Source organism: Rhinolophus ferrumequinum, chromosome 25 (assembly GCF_004115265.2).
Source record: "Rhinolophus ferrumequinum isolate MPI-CBG mRhiFer1 chromosome 25, mRhiFer1_v1.p, whole genome shotgun sequence".
Lineage (NCBI taxonomy): Eukaryota > Metazoa > Chordata > Mammalia > Chiroptera > Rhinolophidae > Rhinolophus > Rhinolophus ferrumequinum.
Genome location: NC_046308.1, coordinates 6,048,902 through 6,070,350, shown reverse-complemented (window position 1 = coordinate 6,070,350; position 21,449 = coordinate 6,048,902). Strand labels below are relative to the sequence as shown.

The window sequence follows — 21,449 nt, the reverse complement described above, 5'->3', positions numbered from 1 at the left end:
AATGAGTTGGGAGGGTATGTTGTATCTAAAACTCATCATGAAATTTAAATTTGGCAAGATAAAGATTCAGAGTTTAACTGTATTAAGACAAAAACAATTTCCAATGTTAAAAAAACATTATCCAAAACCCGGAGATAAGACCAAGAGGGTACCACATGTCCTCTCAATGTCATTCAGAAGCATTACTTAACAGGCCCACTCAAAGATTTAGTGTTCTAGAAAAATGTAACACTGTTTCACTATACTATTTGTTAGTAAGGGCTCACGTTATGTAAAGTTGTGGATCTGTGTCCTGTAGCACAGGTAACCTAGTAGTTTTATTGCCTTAGGATATTAACCAGTTTTTATAACCTAGCATACAGCAATTCTATTTTAATCGGAGCATGTCCTCAATGCTCTTGTAACCAGTTTGACCACCTCACTGATTCCCTCAATTAATAAGCCAAACAGAATCTTTGATATGTGTCCACTAAATATTTGTATGAGTCGTGTACCTTTCGGAAAATTACAATTTGACTTCCACACAGTTGTTTACATAAAATTTACGGCAATTGAATTATATAAAAGAACTTAATTCACCTGTCCCATTATATTTCTTTAGTTCTTATTTTTCTAAGGGCAAGTTTGAACAGTTTCTTATTTTACCCCTGAGTGGTGGTCAAAACAACCTAAGGAAGGACGGATAATACATAGAACAAAGCAAGTTAAAGGCAATTATTTACTTTTCAAGAAGAAAGTATGTCTCATTCAATGTGTTATGGAAATATCAATTGGAATTTTAGGTAGGTAAGTAAGTAGGTAAAACTAGCTGCTTTCGAATTCTCTTCCTTTGAAGCTTGTCGGTTAACATACATGGTTAACATACATGCGCTTGGAGACAGAGGAGCAGGGAAATAAAGGGAGCCTAGATCTAACATTTACAGGCTGCCTATAATTATTTCCCCAATACAAGTACATCAGCCATACAGATATCCTTTATTTCACAAAACAGTTTTAGGAATTAAATGATTAATTCCTCTGAAGTATTAGAAATTACCTTGGGCTCAGGCTACACAGGCAACCCAATCTGTTTAAAGCACCTAAAAAGGTATCAAATTATAAATCAAAGGTTTTGATGGCATGAGTGCATATTATTAGGATGAATCAACAACCAACAGGATCAATTCTTAAATTACTCCCACTTACCCTGCAGACTGACATCTGGTTTGTTGTAAGTGTACCAGTCTTGTCTGAGCAGATAACAGAAGTACAACCAAGGGTTTCCACGGAAGGGAGGCTTCGAACAATGGCATTTTTCTTTGCCATTCTGCGAGTTCCAAGAGCCAGGCAGGTGGTGATGACAGCAGGCAGACCTTCAGGAATGGCTGCTACAGCTAGGGCCACAGCAATTTTAAAATAGTAAATAGCACCTCTGATCCAGGAGCCTCCGTGAACTGGATCATTGAAATGCCCAATGTTAATGATCCAGACTGCAATACAAATAAGGGAGATGACTTTGGAAAGCTGTTCCCCAAACTCATCTAGTTTTTGCTGGAGGGGTGTTCTCTCCTGTTCCGTTGCCACCATTTCATCCCGGATCTTGCCAATTTCAGTGTTAACTCCAGTTGCCACCACCACTCCCATGGCTTTGCCAGCAGCAATGTTTGTACCCTAGGACAGAAATAGAGGAGAACTGGTAACAAGATTAAAACCATACCCAACTTAAATATTGACTAGTAAACTCAGACTCGTGTGGATTCTGACTACAGAACCAGCCATCCAACTTTGATAATGAGCAGTAACTCATGCAGGCAGCGTGGTACATCGCTCCCTGATGCTCATTTCATGTGGTACCTACTCTCCCCAGAGCTACAGCTCTACACCGACCCCCGTCCCTGGAATCTCTATTCACAACAGAGTCTGGCTTGCAGACTAGCTTTGGGCTGAAGCAGTGCTCTAACCCCTCTGTGTTCTCAATTTTTTCAAAGTCCATACAGCTCTCAACCCTAAGCATTTTCTACCTCTGGCTCCAACCCAACATCCCCTACTTTCATCACCTGTAATAAGGACAACCAGCACCACAGGCTACCTTGAGGACCTCCACTCAAGCGCTGGCATTCCCAAACAAATGAACTCAAGTATGAGAGTTTTCTTCCCACCCTACTTTAATTCCTAGCATTGGAATGATATAGCTTCGTTGTTTTCATAGTAACTCTATAGTACTTTACTCACTACGGCTGTTTAGGCTCCCATAACACCCCACAAAAGCCCACCACTTGAACTATCATTTTAAATGCTGAACAAGCAAAATCTATAAATTTCCCAACTTTTTATTTTGAAAAAATTTAACAGAAAAATTGAAATATACAATGAACGAACATCCACTTGACTATTCACCCAGACTCACCAATTATTAGTAGTCTGTCACATGTGCTTTCTCTCAAAATACACACTTTTTTATTGTGAACACATACAGATATCATCCACATCATTTTGAAACCATCCTTTATAGGCTAAGCCTTTTCCAAATAAATCTACTTTCCTACTATGTTTACAGATAGTTTACAGATGTATATGACCTGGTCTTTTAATTTTAATCCTTAAAAACTTGCCAACTGAAACAAAAGCCATCCAGGTCACAATATCCCACCATTATATGTTCCTGATATTTCTGACAGCTGACACTGCCACGAAGATTGTGATTATCCTTTGGAATAATAGCCAACACTTTCTAAGGTCTGATCACGGAAGGTAGACAGTGAAAAAAATGCCATCTATAGACTTAAAAAGCAGAGAATGTCTCCAAATTAAAACGCATTTGATAAAGTACTTACAGAAAAGAGCATGTTCTTCTTATCTTGGTTGACAGCCCGCGGGTCAGGAACAGGGTCAGTGTGCTTGATGACAGAGACAGACTCACCTAAGCAGGTTGTGAGACAGAGGAATGGTTAGATCTGTGCAATCCACATGGAGAACCTGGGAACCTTTACCTACTCATGTCACTACCACTCTCAGGAAAAAAGATAAAAAACCCAATTCATTTAAAGGAGGTAAACGAGTAAAACAGACAACAATTTCAGAGCAATGTCAGGATTAAAGTCAATACAATTTCAAAATAAAGGAACTTAATTTTGAAGTAAAATCCCAGCCTTTATTTTCTGGAGTAACTATTCAAATTTAGTTTATTTTCAGGTACCATTTTATACTCTAATACTGTGACTATACGTCTATATATATATTTGTTTTATATACACACGTTATACATACACACACGTTTTCAATACTTTAAAAAAGGTGAAAGTGTATTTATTTTTAGTGAACTGAACAAGCTGTAGATACATTATATGAATATGAGGATCACCCACTGGGAAGTCTGTTCTTGTTCAATAATTGTCAAAGATGAGGGATGAAAATATTGTTTTAGAAATATTTGCATGTACTAACTAGACCATTCTATGTCAATAAAACAAAGCTGAAAAACAGCAATCAGCAATTGCACTAAAGCACACGGTATAAAGAACTACTTCTTAGAACTTTCACAATGTCTTGCTGGATTTAGTTTCAACTTTACTTAACAGCACTTACGAAATATAAAATCGGGGTCTGAGTCATGTGAAATATGGCTCCAATTGTAATTCAAATGTCAGGTAGCAAAATTTCTCTACTGACATTTGACAAAAGAATTTGCTTCTTCAATCTAGTCAAAACTACAATATGATTATTAAACAAAAAAATGATATTCAAGAAACTATGAAAAGTTTTAAAGTGGTAATTATTTCTGTAGGCACACTGAGAATTTCATGTATACAACCCGATTAATCAGCTGCCAGCTTGTTGCTGCTAATAGGATTTTAGTAGATAAGCTATTCATAAAGAAACAAAAAATGTGGAACCCAGGTTACTTACATCACTACCTCTATGACATCAGTTGCTTTTCAAAACTGATAATCAGATAAATCTTGATAATCGCTGGATTTTATACTTACTCTCTATTTAATTCAGGTTAGCATTGTGTTTAAGTTAATCTTTGGACCACCTTATTTCCTGTTAATATGAACCCTCCACCCTAGTCTGTGCCTTTATTAAACAAAAATGGGAAAATGTTCCAAACAATCCCAAACTTAAGTGTGCAAACTTTAGGAAACATTCCCCATTTTGGGGGTGCTAACTTTTGTTAATTGTAGATTTGATTATTGCAAAGTATGTTAGATGCAAGATTAGCATTTGTCCAATGAAAAAGATTACAGCTCTGGAGCCTTTTTTTCCTGCCTGGAAAAAGAAACTAAATAAGTAATTAATTCACGTTCCACAAAATAGACAACACTTCAACTATTAAGATCATTACCTCTGCTAATGAAGGAATTTGTAATCTTTTTTTTAAAAAAAGTAGAAACATAATGGTGATTTTGGTGAAAACTAATTTTTGACAAAATTAAAAAATAGAGGCCTTATGAGATGAAAGGCTCGTTCGTTTTTTGTTTTTTTATTTAAATAATACCTTTAAACCCCATATGTTAGCAAACAGCCTAATTGAGAAAGCATTAAGAAATACTATCTTGGAGACTATTAAGATGGGATACCATAAAGGGACAGTGGAGAAGAGCTGACTCTATTAGCATGGGATCTGAGAGAGGCTTCAGAAATTCAATATCCTTCCAATACATAATACTTACCAGTGAGAATTGACTGGTCGACTCTTAGAGTAGTAGATTTGATGGAAGTTAATCTTATATCAGCAGGAACTTTGTCACCAACTAATTGGGGAGAAAAAAGGCAGCTAAAATAAGCAACTTTTGCAATCATGTTACATAGAAATGAACTTGTCTCTAAATAAAACATGATTTTTAAAGAAAATAAATAGCCTGTGTACAAATAGCACAGAATACATGAAAATCTGTTAAAATAAGCAAGACAATCAACTTATCCAAGACAAAAAGGGTAATATTAACTCTTTTGCTGGAAAGACATGACTTGAAATACGTGTTCAAAATATTGAATGAGTACTCGTCAGTATCAAAGCAACTGAACAGTAAAACTCAACGTACAATAGCTTTCCCTGACTTTCTGAAAGGCAACTGAAGTAGTTCTGATAGTCTTACACAAGGACAGTTAAAAATGAGAGTAAGTACAGCCCTAGAACTGCGTATGGTATTAAGTCAAATCTTCATTTTCCAGATTTACACTACACACTGAATTGTAACTCTGTCACTGGTTATATTAGAACTGGCAAAACAGCCATTCTGTCCAAGAAGTAGATTTATTTCATTTATTAAACCTTCAATTTAGTTCTGCCTTTTCTTCGTTTCAGAGCTTTTAAATTCAGGGTGAGTACAGCTTGCTCTGTGAACTCTGGTTCACAAAACCACCCTATAGCCAGGGGAGGAGTCGTGGTCATGAGGCAGCACAGAGACTGCCAATACATAATCTCAAGAGGCAAAGATCAGCCTTGCGTTTGACTGCAGGGACACATTAGGTAGAGGTTAAACTGCTGCTTGAAATGCTTATGCAACAAACAGCAATATTCAGACTGAGTAAGCCAGAATCCTTCATTTTAATATAATTCTGTTCATATTATAAAGTAACCATATCCTAAACTTTAGTGACCTTCAACAGCTAAAATGCCCATCAAGATGAAAATTTAAAACCAACTTAAAAACATTTTTTCACTGTATTATTATTTCTGGTTGTCTTAATTAATTTTATCCTGCATGACCTTGACCTTGAACACGAAGAGAGTACAAGTTTAATGATGAGCATATGACACTAAATGGAAAATTGACTTTAAAATGTTCCTTTGATGTCTGTAGCAATTTACGTCATGATCCTACAGGAGCAGAAAATTTCTAACGTGTCACAGAGGTCATCACAGTCTAAAGCCCCATCACACGTCTGCACTGTCACAGCTAAACATTATACCAGCCATCGCAAAGCCGCAGAATGTTTCATTTTATACTGCAATTTTTAATCCCTTTTTCTACTTCAACAATTTCATATCTAAGCCCTAGCTCATACTCTCATATATCTGCCACATTTTAGGCCAGTAAATCTAATATTCAAATTGAGAATAAACTACAACAGGACCCAAAAATAGTAGCTTGGCATTTATTTTGCTGTGTTTCAAGTGGAAGCTCAGAGAATCTGAAATAGATGGAAAATGTATTTTTAAGGCAATAAATACCAAGGTGAAATTTCTTTTTTGTGTAACATAGTCAACATACTAGCCATTAATTTAAGGTGGAATCAAGATTGTATAAATTATATTTATACTGGTACTATAAAGAAACCAGCTACTTTTCCCCTAAAGGCCTATTTTAATTACATGAAGGTTATCTCTTTGCTTAACAGAAATTGCAAATTGATACACCTTTAATTGTTGGCCAAATATTCCAAACGACTCAAATGTCAAATGCTAGTGAAATAAATGACCTGGGAAGCCCTTAAAAACTGACCTCAAATTCTCAATTTTTCTTCCATACTACAACAGCCATTCTATTTGGGAGGCAATTAAATACTTAGGAATTAAAAGAAAAGATGATCCGGGGGCCTTTTTATAAACCACAGAATCTCAGCACCTGCTCTTCAAGAGTGTGGTTCAATGCATTTGGAGTGGGGTCCAGGAATCTGTATTTTAAAGTTCTCCAAACATACTAAGAAATTAATACAAGGAAAAAAACACAAGCATAATAATTCGGGTTATAGATCCTGTGAAGGGCTTATTTAGAACAACCAACCGTTACTATGTGCTGTTACTATGTGCCAAGTATGCCAGTTCTAGGCCAAGACCTAAAGTCCCCTAACACTTGGGAAATGTACTACCTACCGACAGTTTTACATTTACATTTCTCATGCCATTAGAAACTGATCTCTTTGTAGAAAGGTACTAAAGAAGCATAAATCCAAACTGGTCTTTAAAACCTGCCATATTCTAGTATTCTCTTAGTTAAAAGGACCCTTACATCATATTGACGAATGTGTCTTCATTTTAGACAGGAAACTAAAGTTAATAAGTAAAAGGAATCTTGCCTAAGGAACCTCAATTAAGGAAAGACTTCCTTTAACGTGCTGTGTGACTCTGCTTCATGCTTTCTTAAGTCAATTTAGGTTTGAATCTATTAGGAAGCAGGTTTTCTAAGGAAGTAAAAGATCCATGAAAGTAAAGATTCAACGATAACTTTTCAAACTAAGACATAATTTTCCTTTGTCTGAAGACTTCTGTGAATTTCAGACAGAGGGTCTTGTGTGTGAGGAGCAGGCAGTGCAGTTCTGATGGTTACATCCAGTACTATTTTCCTGATGGGGCATGTCAATGCCCTTAGGGTAAGTGGTAGTGGAAAATTCTTACTCTTGCCAAGGAGATGCTCTGCAATTTTTCCCTCAAAACTTTTTTTTGTCTCTTGGGTTCAGCAGTGTAATGAAAGAATAAATTCTTTTATAAACTACCTTCCATTTGTTTAACATTTGATACTTTACAATTCAGCTCTTGGCTCTTTAAATCCTTAGATCTTTAACCTACTATCACAATAGAGATTTCCACTCTGTACAAAATCCTCAATGAACTCGTATACTTTATGCTAGGTTACCAAGGCTGCCAGTAAAGATTAAAGGAAATTAGTACTTTGCCACATTTTAGAACTGAACACAAGCTTTCTTTACCTGAAAGGAAGCTTTTGGTCTAGGAAGGAGTGTTTATAAACCATGACACTTGAACATTATTTACAATTATGTCAAAAATAAATACTGGTGGTTAAAACCATTAGAAAAAGCCTTTTTATGATTTGGCTATATGTAAGAAAAAATCTAACTTATTGTGGCAAATTCCACCCGAGTTATTAAAATCTTTTCCAGAATAAAACCATAAGATCAGAAATTACCTCCTAAATACCACTATTGTTTTTGAGTTTAAATGGCTCCTAGGAAATGAAAGCTATAATAGAATTAATTAACCTAAATTACTTAAACATTTAACTATGACTCAAACGTTTTCACTCTTTCCAATTTGAGTCATAAATTTTATAGATAGAGTGAATGAAATTCTTCACTTGAGAAGTCCTACTTGCCTACAAAACTATGTCCCGGCCTCAGGGTGAGCAGGAAAGGAACATTACAAATTGCCATAGCATATTACGTTTACTCCCAATCTGTTTGTGTGTGTGTTTTTTTTTTTTTTTGGGGGGGGAGTATTATCTATGATAAGACTAATCTTTTAAAAACACAAATGTAATACCATTCGCTTATTTAAAATCTCTCAATAGCTTCTTCCTACTAGACTTGAGATAAAGTTTAGTATCTTAACCACACCTCCATGACCCAACTGCTGCTTACTTCTTACCACTCTCCCCTCCCCTCCAAGCTTCAAACACAATCGTCTTCAGTTCCTCTGAGTTCTTTCTGAGTCTTCACATTCCCTCTTCTCCTTCCCCAAATAGCAAGGCTTTCCATGAACCATAAGGTTGGGTTGGTATGCTTTATGATGTGCCCACAGAGCTGTCCTTTCCTTTCCTAAAACTCAACACACTACATGTGTGATGTGTCTTCTCCACTAGACCAAAAGTTGCCTGAAGGCACAGCCACTCAGTCACCCCTGATTTCCTAGCCCCTAAGCACTGTGCTGGCACATAGTGGGAGCCAAATAAAATATCTGTCAAATGAAGTACATACTTACATTGTTTCCCTTAATAAACAAGCACCAGAGACATGACAATGATCAAGTTGAAGTATGTTATCAAGCTAGGAACAATGAAAAAATCATGATTCAAAGAGATAAGAGACTCAGTTGAGCTGAATGAGGTTTAATAGTGTGATCGTTGTTTAAATTCTACATTTAAATAAAAAACAAAAAACATGTATGCTAGTAGAGGATTAGAGATGTAGGGAGAAAGGGCATATGTGAGAAAGACTTGGGTTTTAGCTGGTAGGGCAAGTAAGGTTACCAAAGAAGTATCCTTAGGCTGTTAAGAGCAGAAGAAAAGTGTCTAGAGTATCAACCAGACTCAATTTACATTAACTGCATTCAGTTCTTGGCAACAAAGAAAGCGATCAAGATGGTAAAGGACTGGAAAATAATTACATGAACAGCTGAAAGAACTAAGACTAATTTGGAAATAAAAATTTTAGGATACACCACACCGTCCATAGTCCCAGTTCTACCACAAACTGCCATATGATCCTGGACAAGCTGCAAACTCAGAATTCAGTTAAGTTCCCCTCCAGGTCTAAAAGTGTGATGGCTTTACCTTCAGCTACCTAACAAACCATCATAGGAAGACGAATCAGACTTCTACGTGACTCCAAAGCGAAAAACTAATGTATAGACCATACAAGTATGTTAACTCCTTACAAGGAATATTTCATAATAAAACTTACCAAAAATGGCATAGCTGATCCTAAGAGGCAAGTTTCCAGTTACAAGAGGTGTAAGACCACCACTCATCAGATGCTGCAGAGGCGGCCCATCACTAAGCAAGGTATGAGTACACAAAATGTCTGGTATACCCACCAATGTTATTTCTCTTTATTACAAAAGTAAAGGATGCTTTTAAAAGATGAAAACCCATCTCTCACTCCTCTCATCCAACAAAAATACATCAAAATGTTAACAGTATTTATCTTCTAGAACCTTTTCTATGGATAACATTTGTTAAAACTTCATTAAAATAAAAATCACAAACCTCCTTTTACACTAGTATATACTTACCTTTCTCATTCTTTCTTAACAGCTGCACAGTAATAATGCCCACTAAAATTTGGAGAATGCTTATTCTATACCAAATATGCTTATTCTATACCTGCTGCAAGGGCTTTATGGGTTATTCTTCATAATTCTAGGAAGGTGTGATTATCTTCATTCCAAGTTTAAACAAGAGGAAAATGAGGCACAGAAAACAAAGTTGTTCATGTATAGTACGGACTAAATCAGTCACCATTTTCATGGCCATCTAGGTATTTCTAATTATTCCTATTATAATGTTCTATGGTGAACATCTTCTAGAGGATAGATTCATAGGAGAATTTTCCTACAAATGTATACTTCCACCAAATCTATATCCCTGCCATTTCCCCATATTTTCAATCTTGTATTTTTATAAGCACTGATAACACTAAGCACTTTGTTTTTCAAAATTCTTTCACTATCTTCAAAATAAACCTTGTTCTACATTTTTACGTAATCAAATAAGACACTGGTGGTTTTGTGTTAACACTTAGGAAATGTATTCCCTATACATACCATGTGGTTTCTTCTAAGTTTTTCAAAATCTTATTCACAGTGGCAATGATGGAAAGGCTGGCACTTAACTGGTACTGTGACTACCACTGAGTCATGGGGAGCGGGGAGGAGGGGATTACAGGAAATTAGGAAATGCCAGCTGCACGAAATTCAGGTCATGCTTCAAGATCAACTGGTCCATCGTGATCTGTTGGTCGGGGAGACCTTCCCAACTTCCTCATTTCTCATGATTCTTAAGGTGTTAGCTACGCTGACAGAGCTGAATGAAGGGCCCGAGGTATCAAAACTCTCTGCTTCTAACACATTCACACTGATTTCTGTTTTAGCCTATTGGCTCTTCTGCTTATATACAAGTTCTTAAGATTAACAACTTACACCTGTTTGTAAAACAGAGCTATAACTTACAGGAACTGAAATAATGATTTCTACTGTTATCTGGATACAGATGGCTTAGATCTACATCTCTAATGAGCCCTTTGCTCCCATTCTTCTCACTGTGAAACAACTCCATGTGGAGGAAAACGCAAAAGAGAAGAAACCTGCTCACCACCTTACTTGGCCATACATCTTTGCTTCTGCTTCTCTGATTCATGGTTATCATTTTAGGAACAGGTGAAAACTGTTTACTCTAACAATGTTCCAGCAACACTATGTAAACTTAAACTGCTTAACCATACAATATTTTACTTAATTACACTATTTAACTGTACTTCATTTCCCCTGTTTTATTGAAATATAAACCAACCATATAATGTTGTATGAGTTTAAGGTGTACAACATAATGATTTGATATATATATATATTGCAAAATGATTAAAGCAGGTCCTCAAATGACATTGTTTCTTTCAACATCGTTTTGTTTTAACGATAAGGAAAAAAAAAAAAAAGATTTTTGGCCAGGCTACTCTGTGTGTGGAGTTTTCACGTTCTCCCCATATCTGCGTGGGTTTTCTCCAGGTACTGTGGTTTCTCCTAGATCCCACGGATGTGCATGTTAAGTGATCTGGCCTGTCTCCGTTGGCCCAGTCTGAGTGGGTGTAGGTGTGGGTGGGTGTGACGTGCCCTGTTCCCTGTGATGGAAGGGCCTCCTGTCTAAGGTTGAGTCCCACCTTGCACCCTTAGCTGCCAGGATAGGTTTCAGCCACCCTGCAACCCTCAACTGGAATAAGAGGGTTGAAAAATAATGATCTCACTTGTTTTTATTAATCTTTCTTAAATGTATGTGTAGCTTGTATTTATTTCAATGTTTAATATTAGAAGTGTTTCGGGTCTTTATTTAAAAGTTCGGTGATGTTTTTGTAACCAGAAATATGCTTCAGGAACTTAACTCTTGTTTGTATCAATCAGCCTATGGTAAAACTGGTTTTGTTACATCATTTTGCTTCAAGTGGCAGTTTCCAAGAACCTATCCACAACATTAAGTGAGGAATTACTGTACTACAATTAGTTGATATTCATCACCTCAAATAATTACAACTTCTTCCCCTTCTGATAAGAACTTTCAAGATCTACCCTAAGCAACTGTCAAATATACAATTCAGTATTATTAACTATAGTCATCATGCTGTACATTACACACTTAGAACATACTCGTCTTATAACCGGAATTTTGGAAGGCAGCTACGCTCACCACTATACCACCAATGTCCTATAACTGGAATTTTGCACCTTCACCAAATTCTGTGAGTTTGTATTTCTTTTTAAGATTCTACATATAAGTGAGATCAAACAGTATTTGTCTTTCTCTGACTTATTTCAATTACCATAGTACCCTCAAGGCCCATCAATGTTGTCACAAATGGCAGGATTTCCTTCGTTTTATGGTTGAATATTCCATTTTACACACACACACACACGCCATATATTATCCATTCATTCATAGACAGGCACTTAGGTTGTTATCATTTGTAAATATTTCCTATTGTAAATAATGCTGCAATGGACATATCTCTTTGGAATAGTGATTTTGTTTTCTTTGGATATATACCCAGAAGTGGAATTGCTGGGATCATATAGTATACTTCCTTTTTAAAATCCAAATAGCTATAATTTTGGGGTGGATTTTTGGGGAGAAAGGCAAATGAAACCCCTGAAATTACATACAAGATTTTGAATGTATCTTTGGGGAGAGAGTCTATAGATTTCACTAACTCTCAACGGGGCTATGATTTAGAAATGATTAAGAATCATCGCTCTAGAGCTTTGCTTATCAAAATGGGGTCCACCTGGGAGCTTGGTAGAAATGCAGAATAATCGGGCATCACTCCAAACCTACAGAATCAAAATCTGTACTTTTAACAAAATTCCTGTGCACATGAAGTTAGAAAAACATTGCTCTAAGCAGCTGGCCAAATCTGAAAGCCCGCTTTTGTTTGTCTTAAAAACAAACCTTGAGCCAAGAATGATTTTTACATTTTTAAAGTCTTGTTTAAAAAAAAAAAAAAAGATTTTTCTACAGACACTATTTGGGGCCCACAAAGCCAAAATTATTTACTAGGTGGCCCTGTACCAAAAAAAAAAAGTTTGCCAATCCCTCTGCTCTATAGTACAGAATTGACTTCTCTCATATTTGTGTTACAGAACTCGGCACGTACGGTTTAAGTGTTCGCAGACTGTTCAGCCAGGCTGCTCAAATCCTTTTTTTCTAAAAACAAAAGAAATCCACCTGGACTCATGGCCCAGATAAACAAATGATGCGGCCACATTATTTGAATCAAACATCTTTTAGACCCAGAAAGCTCCTTAAGAGTCTACTCCAATTATCCGATTCTGTACAGGTTAATTCACTTTGTGTCCAGTGTCATGCAAAGTTAGGATAATCATGTTCTTACATGAATCAGTCATTTTCCTATTTTACAACTTTGTCTTTCCTTTTCCTCAACTGCTTGGAAAGGTCACTTCATACATGTTACTAAATTTCTTTACTGTAAGTTGACTATCAAAAGTGAAACTTTTTTTCCCTCAAATAATTATCAAGTTTAATTAAGAATTAGTTAATTTCTAATTGAATAAATCCTGAAATTGCTGGCACTATTGCTGAATACTTACTTTTCATTTTAGGAACTATAAAACCAATTTCTTTAGAAGCCAAAGCAAATACAATTCTATGTTAAGTTTGTGCCATTTCTATCACTTACATAATATTAAAGTATGATTTGCTCTAGAGTATACTACAGGACAGAAGTCAACTGAGGACATTTATGTACTTGTGTTATTCCTCAACCCTGGGTTACCAAGATACATGAAGTTTGTTTTAAACAATCCTAAAAACAGTGGCCTTGAGAAGTCAATAAATAACCCCCTCCCCCGGGGCATATAATACTAAAATCCCCAAAATTCTAAATGTAAGACCTTCATGACTATTACAAGAGTGATTTACTTTGATAATATGAGCAGATAACTCACACAGAAAGCTTTAAAACACTGATGTTCATTTCTCATAAAATTATACCTGGTTTTACTACTATGGTTTCCATCCATCCAGAAATATTTTCCTGGCATTAAGAAAATACAAAATTACTGTGGCTTCAGAAGATGAACATGTAGGTAACTTGCTCCATAATTTTACTTGCCAAATCAATTTTATTTGGCTCCTATATTCTAGATACTTCTAAGGTTTACCTAAGCATTTGTTATGCATGCTCACACAATGTCTCCTTGGAAAGGTTATTAGCTGGTATAACAACATCTAAAATTCAATTTCCTTAACTCCCTATATTTCCCCCTCAAAAAACCACTTACTCCAGTCTAAGCTCCAGAAAACTTATCAGAACCACCTTATCAAGTGTCTTCCAAAAGAACTTTACAACCTGAAGTTAAGAGATGATCCATACATCCAAAATTCACTACAAAAAGGTCTATTTCTGCAAGTATCAACAAAGCATTCCATAGTTGCTTTCATCTTCAAGAGTTCACAATATTCTCCAGTTTTTGAGTTCATCAGAAAGAACACAACATACTCAATTTCAGAACTTAAATAAAATTATAAAAGTTACGTCTAAAAGCACAATTCATGCCATTTATCCCGTTACACTACATAGAGAATAAGACTTTGACAAGAAATAATTTAGATCTACATTTAGAAGTTTTTTTTCTATAGTTTCACAGAACTGAATTATGGAGCTAAATGCCAAATTGCAAAGTCAATTAGATTACCAATCCTAATACAAGTAGAAGTTAAGAAGCCTCAACATGTATAGTCTTAAAAGTCTTAATAAACACCTATTTGTGCCCAGGATAAGCAGTCACAATATACAGAGGGTACCAAAAATATGTACACACATTTTAAGGAAAAAACTGTATTACAATTGTAATACAATGAATGATGCTAGCATGTATTTGATTAATGCCATCTTCTGAGTGAACATCATACTACACATTGTTACCATAATTCAATTCAACTTCAAAAAATAAAGCATAGAAAACATCTCTTAAAATGTATACATTTTTTTGGGCATCCCCGGTATTTTTCCAAATATAATTCACTGTAAATGCCTTAGGATTACATCTTACCCAATTCAATGACCCACCAGTCCTAGTAATCCAGCAAAACCATCACTTCTAATTTGGATATAAATATACAGTCACCACAAGAAGTCACCAAAACGACCAAACAAGAGTATACTGACAACCTAAAAATTAAAATTGTGACCAGGTTTCCTCAACATGATAAAGGGTATCTATGAAACCCACAGCTAACATTGTACTTCGTGGTAGAAGACTGGATGTTTTCCCACTACGATCAGGAACAACACGAGGATGTCTACTCTTGCTACTTCTATTCAACATTCTACCAGAGATGCTAGGCAGGGCAATTAGACAAGAAAGAAACAAAAGGCATCCAGATTGGAAAGATAAAAACATTTCTGTTTGCAGATGACATGAACTTATATAAAGAAAATCTTAAGGACCCCCTGAAAAACTATTAGAACTAATAATTAGAGTCCATGCAAGATTGCAAGGTACAAGCTCAATATACAAAAACCAATTGTATTTTTGTATATAGCAATGTACAATCTGAAAATGATAATACGAAAACAGGTCCAATTACAAATAGCTTCCAAACAAACAAACCAACCAATAAAATATTTAGGGATAAACTTAACAAAAGAAGTACAAGACAAATAACAAAATAAACTTAACAAAAGAAGTACCTGTACACTGAAAACAACAGTGTTAAAAGAAATGAAAAACCTAAATACACAGAAAGACACTCCATGGTCATGAACTGGAAGATTTTATTAAGTTATGATGGCCATATCCCCCAAATTTATCTATAGAATCAACATAATTGTTATCAAAATTCCAGCAGGCTTTTTTTGGTAGAAATTAATGAGCTAATCTTAAAATTTATATGAAAATGCAAGGGATCCAGAATATTAAAAATCTGGAAAAACAACAAAGCTGGAGGCCTCAAACTTAATGATATCAAAACTCACTACAAAGCTACAGTAATCAAGACAGCATGGTACTGGCATGAGGACAGATATATAGATTAATAGAATAATAGTTAACTTGTATTGGAAAATGTAGTCAAATTGACTGTTGACAAGGTGCCATGACGATTCAATAAAGTCTTATCGACAAATGGTGCTGAGACAACTGGATATCCAAATGCAAGAGAATGAATCTGGACCTCTATCTCACGCCATATACAAAATCTTTGTCACCTCAGATTAGACAACAGTTTCTTACGTCTTAGATGTGACACCAAAAACAACAAAAGAAAAGCAACAAAAGAAAAAAACAGAAAAACGAGACTTTATCAAAATTAAAACTTTCATGCTACAAAGGACAGCATCAAGAAAGTAAAAAGAAAACCTACAAAATGGGGGAAAATTTTTTGCAAATCATTAACTGATAAGCCAGGATACAGAAAGAACTCTTACAACTCAATATTAAAAAGACAAATTCTCCCCCCAAAACACAAGCCAATTAAAATGGGAAAAGGATTTGAATAGACATTTCTACAAACACAACACGTAATGGAAAATAAGCACATGAAAAGATGCTCAATATCATTAGGAAATTAGGGAAGTTTAAATCAAAATCAAGAGATACCGCTTCATGGCTAAAATTAAAAAAAAAAAAAGACAATTAACAAATGTTAACAAGGATGTAAAAAAATTGGGGCCTGCATAAATTGCTGGTGAGAATGTAAAATGATGCAACCATTTTGGGAAACAGTTTGGAAGTTCCTCAAAATGTTAAACATAGAATCGCCATATCCCCCAACAATTCCATGCCTAGGTACATACTTAAGAGAGTGAAAGCATATGTTCACACAAAAACTTACATACAAATGTTCATAGTACCATTATACATAATAGCCAAAAAGGAAAAACCCAAATGTCCATGAGCTGATGAATGGATAACATGTAGGACATCAAAATAATGGATTATTCAGCCGTAAAAAGGAATGAAATATACAGATGAATGAAAAATATGATACATGCTCCAATGTGGATGAACCCTGAAAACAATATGCTAAGTGAAAGAAGCCAGTCTTAAAAGGCAATATATTGTACGATTCCATTTATATGCATTGTCTGAAATAGGCAAATCCATAAAAACAAAGTAAACTGTGGTTGCCAGGGATTAGGAAAAGGAGGGCAGGGAAGTGACTGCTAATGGGTACGGAGTTTCTTTTTCAGGGGATGATAATGTTCTGAAATTAGATAGTAATGATGATAAAACAACTCTGAATGTACTAAAACCCACTTAATTATATACTTCAAAAGAATTAATGTATGGCATGTGAATTATATGTTTAAAAATAATTGACTTTGGGCCTCCAACAAATTGAAATATGACTAATACATATGCTATGTATACATTTACTAAGTATACTGTATATTCTCTAGCAAATTAACTGCAGTTGAAAACAGAGGCAATAAACCACAAAGATTCAGTTTCTTCAACTGTAAAATGTGAATAACAGTACACGTCTATAGAGAGGTTGATGGTTAAAAACCAAGCACTTGCAAGTTTATTCCATTACCTGCACACTCTCTAGGCTTAGCATTTAGCAAACGCATGCATACAGACTTCAAATTATCTGTTCTGCACAGAAGTTGCAAAATAAGCATATTTACATTACCTGAATCTACCCCATCCTTCTGATTTCAGGTTTCATTTACTATTCACTGAGAGCTATTACATGCTCAGCAAGACTATAACGGTCAGTATGACACCGGTCTGCCCTTCAAGAGCTCACTGCCTAGTGGGATGATGGTAGTGTTTAATAACAAAGTGTTTCTATCTAAAACTAGGTAGAACCTCTGTTCTGTATCCCTCAGAATGGTTCAAATTCAAGAATAGTAGTACACAAGAGCCCAACGTCCAAGCACTGCATATGCTTTTAGCAATTAGTATACAGGGGGGAAGAGTGGGAGGGCAAAAAGTGTTAACTGTCAGGACCTGTTAGCACGCTCCACAAAAGGATTCAGAAACAGGTGAAAGCAGAATGCCAGGTTTAACTGTGAGTATTCCTTAGAATAACTGCTGTTAGTAGTAAGCATACTACTAGCAGTCAGATGAGGGATATAAACTCATCTTTCAATATTAAACTCACTGGTTTTTGAATATTGAAAGAAAGGGAGTGGTTGCCAGAAGCTAAAGGAAGTGGGTAAAGGGGAAACTACTGTTTGATGGGGACAGAATTACAGTTTGGGATAAAAAAGTTCTGGAGATGAATGGTAGTGATGGTCGCCCAACAATGTGAATGTATTTAATGCCATGGAACTGTATACTTAAAAATGATTGAAAAGGTAAGCTTTTTATTATGCATATTAACCACAATATAAGCAAATAAAATAAGGTGTACTCCAGAAGACTGGAAAGTTTAGGTCACACACAGTATGGATCAATCATTATTTGTCTTTCCTAAACTATCAAATGCAACATACAAAACACTACACATAGGGAATGGAACTTCACAGCAGGCAAGAAAAGTCAGGTAGATCACAGTTAATAACCAAGCTTTGCCACTGCGATCTGTGCACTGGGCAAATACATTATATAAAATTTGACTAACCTCCCTGCCAAAACCAGGACAGTTTAATGGTATTAAAAACTGAACAAAGAGTCCTGTATGCTAGAGCATAGGGAATAAAAGAAGATGAAATCATAGAAGCAAGCAGGAGCCTCACAATGCAAGGTCTTTAAGGAAAAGAGAGAATTTGATATTTTAGGTGCAATCGGGAAACCACTGCAAGTTTTTAGCAGGGGAATAAACAACATGACCTTTAGAAAACCACTCTGGCTGTGTGGAGAATTGACTGAAAAAAGACAACAAAGGAAGCCAGATCCAAGTTAGGACACAATGACAGCACCAGTATAAGGTGATGGTGGGGCTGAGGAAACAGAAGTTCACAAATGTGGGTGTTTTGGAGATAGAACCAACTGGTCTTAGAGACAGAGAACAAGGGAGGGAAGAATCAAGATGACTCCCAAGTTTCTCTCAGTTAACTAGGTGGTTAGAGTGACTTACTGAGATGAGAAGACTGAAAGGAACCAGGATTCAGAGGAAAAGAAAACTCAAAACCACCACTGTTGAACAGAAGCTGGCCTTAGTTTTTTTCTTCAAAAGGGAAGATGCATTGAGGATCCAGGTTAGTTTCCTCTGACGCTGTTTACCACTGCCATCTACTGATGCAAACTAATAAACGCTTTGGGGATCATTTCTGTTTTCAAATAGACTCAATACACTGAAATCGCCTAACTAGCATAAAATTCTTAAAATATTCTTAATTTGAGAGGCTGAAGAGCATATTACCAGATTAAGCTGGAGAAATGGAAAACACAAAGTCAAATTTATGTGCAGATGTTATCTGCAACTGCACATACTGCGTATATATTTTAAAATGACAAACTATCTTCCTCCAATGTTTCCTTCCTCAGTTACTATATTAGCATCATCACCACCCTGTCACCTAAACTAGAAATCCTGCCAGTATCCTTCATTCTACATTCTACCCCTGTATCCACTCAGTTACCAAAACCCGTTGCTTTACATCTAAATCTGAGGCTCACTTTTCAACCATACTTGACCATAATTTCATGCCAAAGGAGACTGAGAGTTAATATTTTGGGTTGAGACTGGTAAAAACTTTGAAAGAGTGGCCCCAGATGATTCTGACATGCACCCCTGCATAAGATCCACTATTCATAAACTCAGAATCTTCCCCTTGTTATTTATAATGCTTCTGCCCTCGTTATCTCTTGCCCTCATTACCTCTTGTCTAGACTATCAAAATAGCATATCTCCAGCCTACCCCACCCATTCTGACCTATTTTCTACATCACTGCCAGAATTCCCCACCTCACATTTTTGCTATCCATTGTGATGAATGGTAAAATCTGAATAAAGTCTGTAGATTAGCTAATAGTACTGTATCAATTTCCTGATTTTGATAATTGTACTGAAGTCATATTAAGAGAATGCCCTCAATTTTATAAAATAAACACTCAGGTATTTAAGAGTAAAGGGGCAGTGTGCCTACAACTTACTCTCAAATAGTTCAGACAAAAACATCTGAGACTGAAAGAGGACAATGCACGTCATGTTAACATTTGGAGAATCTGGGTAAAGTCTACATGGGAACTCTCTTACTATTCTTGCAACTTTTAAGTCTGCAATTATGTCAAAATAAATTTTAAAAAGCCAATGGCCAAAACACTTCTTTCTGGGTTCTTTTATTACACTATTAAGTAAGCTATTATGTCATTTACACACACACTTTGCAGTCCTAAGTAATCAACATACTGGTACATAAGCAACACTCTTCTTTTTCTGGATTAAGAATGACAAATTATGGATGAAAGAATACCTATGACAAAGCAATTTCCTTTCAGAGGCCCAAACTGTATTTATACCACAGGTCAAGAGATGCAGCTCTTTGAATTCTTTATTAAAAGGAGTAAGACAATAAAGACAAAGCACACCTTTCCCACAAGTCAGTATAAAAGAGTCACTATGAGTCAATTTTAAAAAGCAAAACAAAACAAAAACTAGTAACAAGTATTCTGAGCTCTGAAGGGTGTGGAAAACCACGATGATCTGAATAATCCAATGTAATGACTCTCCAGCAAAAAGACCAGGCTGTTCTGACTGGTTACAGGGGCATTAGAGGCTATTTGAAAACATGGCACTGATTTAGAGCAATGAGGATATGGACCCTTTTGAGATTTTTGGAGAGCTCTGGCCTCGCAGTGGCTTCACAAACTTTTTGAAGGCCACCTGCAGAGCCCAGGCTAAGACCCCTGGCTCAGTGGAATGTAAAGTATTTTTAAGCACAGCTTTCAAAGTCATGAAATTACCCTTACCTGTCAACTTAGTTTGATAGTTGCAAGTATGTCTTAACATTTGTGCCAAGAACAAAAACAGAAAAAACTTTAACTTAGTCATTGACAAGTATTCTAACTGCACTACAACTAATTGTCAAATCAAGGTTAAGTTCATTATATCACTAGTGCTAGTGTTCTACAATGTAACAAAATAAGCATAATAATTCAAAACACCTTGTTTAAAAGAAAACAAAACCTTAACAACATGAAGGGAGATGCCAAAACACTTTTAAGTAATTTTATAGAAAACCTGATTTGTTTGGAGAAAACTAAAATTGATACGAGTATAATTTTTAAAACACTTAATTGTGAGCTTTGAGAAAAAGACTGCATTCAGATATACAATCTAGAAAAAAACAAAAATGACAGACTCAACTCACCAGCAATTTCTACAATATCACCAGGAACAATGTCTTTAGCTTTAATCCGTTGTACACTCTTTCTGTCCTGTCGATACACTTTGCCCATTTCAGGCTCATACTCCTTAAGGGCTTCGATTGCATTTTCAGCATTTCTTTCCTGTAAAAACAAAAGAACAGAAGATAAAAGTAGTAGACACATGCCTCCCACTCCAATACTTCTAGAAGTCCAAGCAATCAAATTTTAGAGTTCTAATCTAAACTTAGAAAAAAAGACACAAGTACATTAATGACACTTGTAGTGAACAATTCACATTTCAAGGTGAAAAATGCTAGGCCCTTATGATTTTGTGTAAAAACGAAAAAAATAAGCCCCCTAAGAAGCATAAAAGGATAAAATTATAATGGGGAAAAGCAGTTATTAAGTCAGCCGTACCTAAGCACACTGAAACGCGGCCCTCGCAGCCAGCACATATACCTACACTATTTAAATGGATCCTGTTTCACAAGAAAAGTGATGGTCTGGGGCTTGACTGCCT

General features: G+C 35.8%; 1 protein-coding gene across 2 annotated transcripts in view; it reads right to left on the bottom strand.

The window, feature by feature from the left end:
• The window catches only part of ATP2A2 (ATPase sarcoplasmic/endoplasmic reticulum Ca2+ transporting 2), a 49,555-nt gene that overhangs the window by 15,904 nt on the left and 12,202 nt on the right, over positions 1 to 21,449 (bottom strand). For both annotated transcript variants that reach the window (XR_004422122.1, XM_033098366.1), the window contains exons 5-8: positions 20,932 to 21,070; positions 4,653 to 4,733; positions 2,814 to 2,899; positions 1,186 to 1,650 (exon numbers count right to left, since the gene is read on the bottom strand). Coding sequence is in view for 1 of the 2 variants with exons in the window: in XM_033098366.1 (XP_032954257.1) it covers positions 1,186 to 1,650; positions 2,814 to 2,899; positions 4,653 to 4,733; positions 20,932 to 21,070 (771 nt within the window). In the remaining variant the exon portion in view is untranslated. The remainder of the gene's footprint in view (positions 1 to 1,185; positions 1,651 to 2,813; positions 2,900 to 4,652; positions 4,734 to 20,931; positions 21,071 to 21,449) is intronic.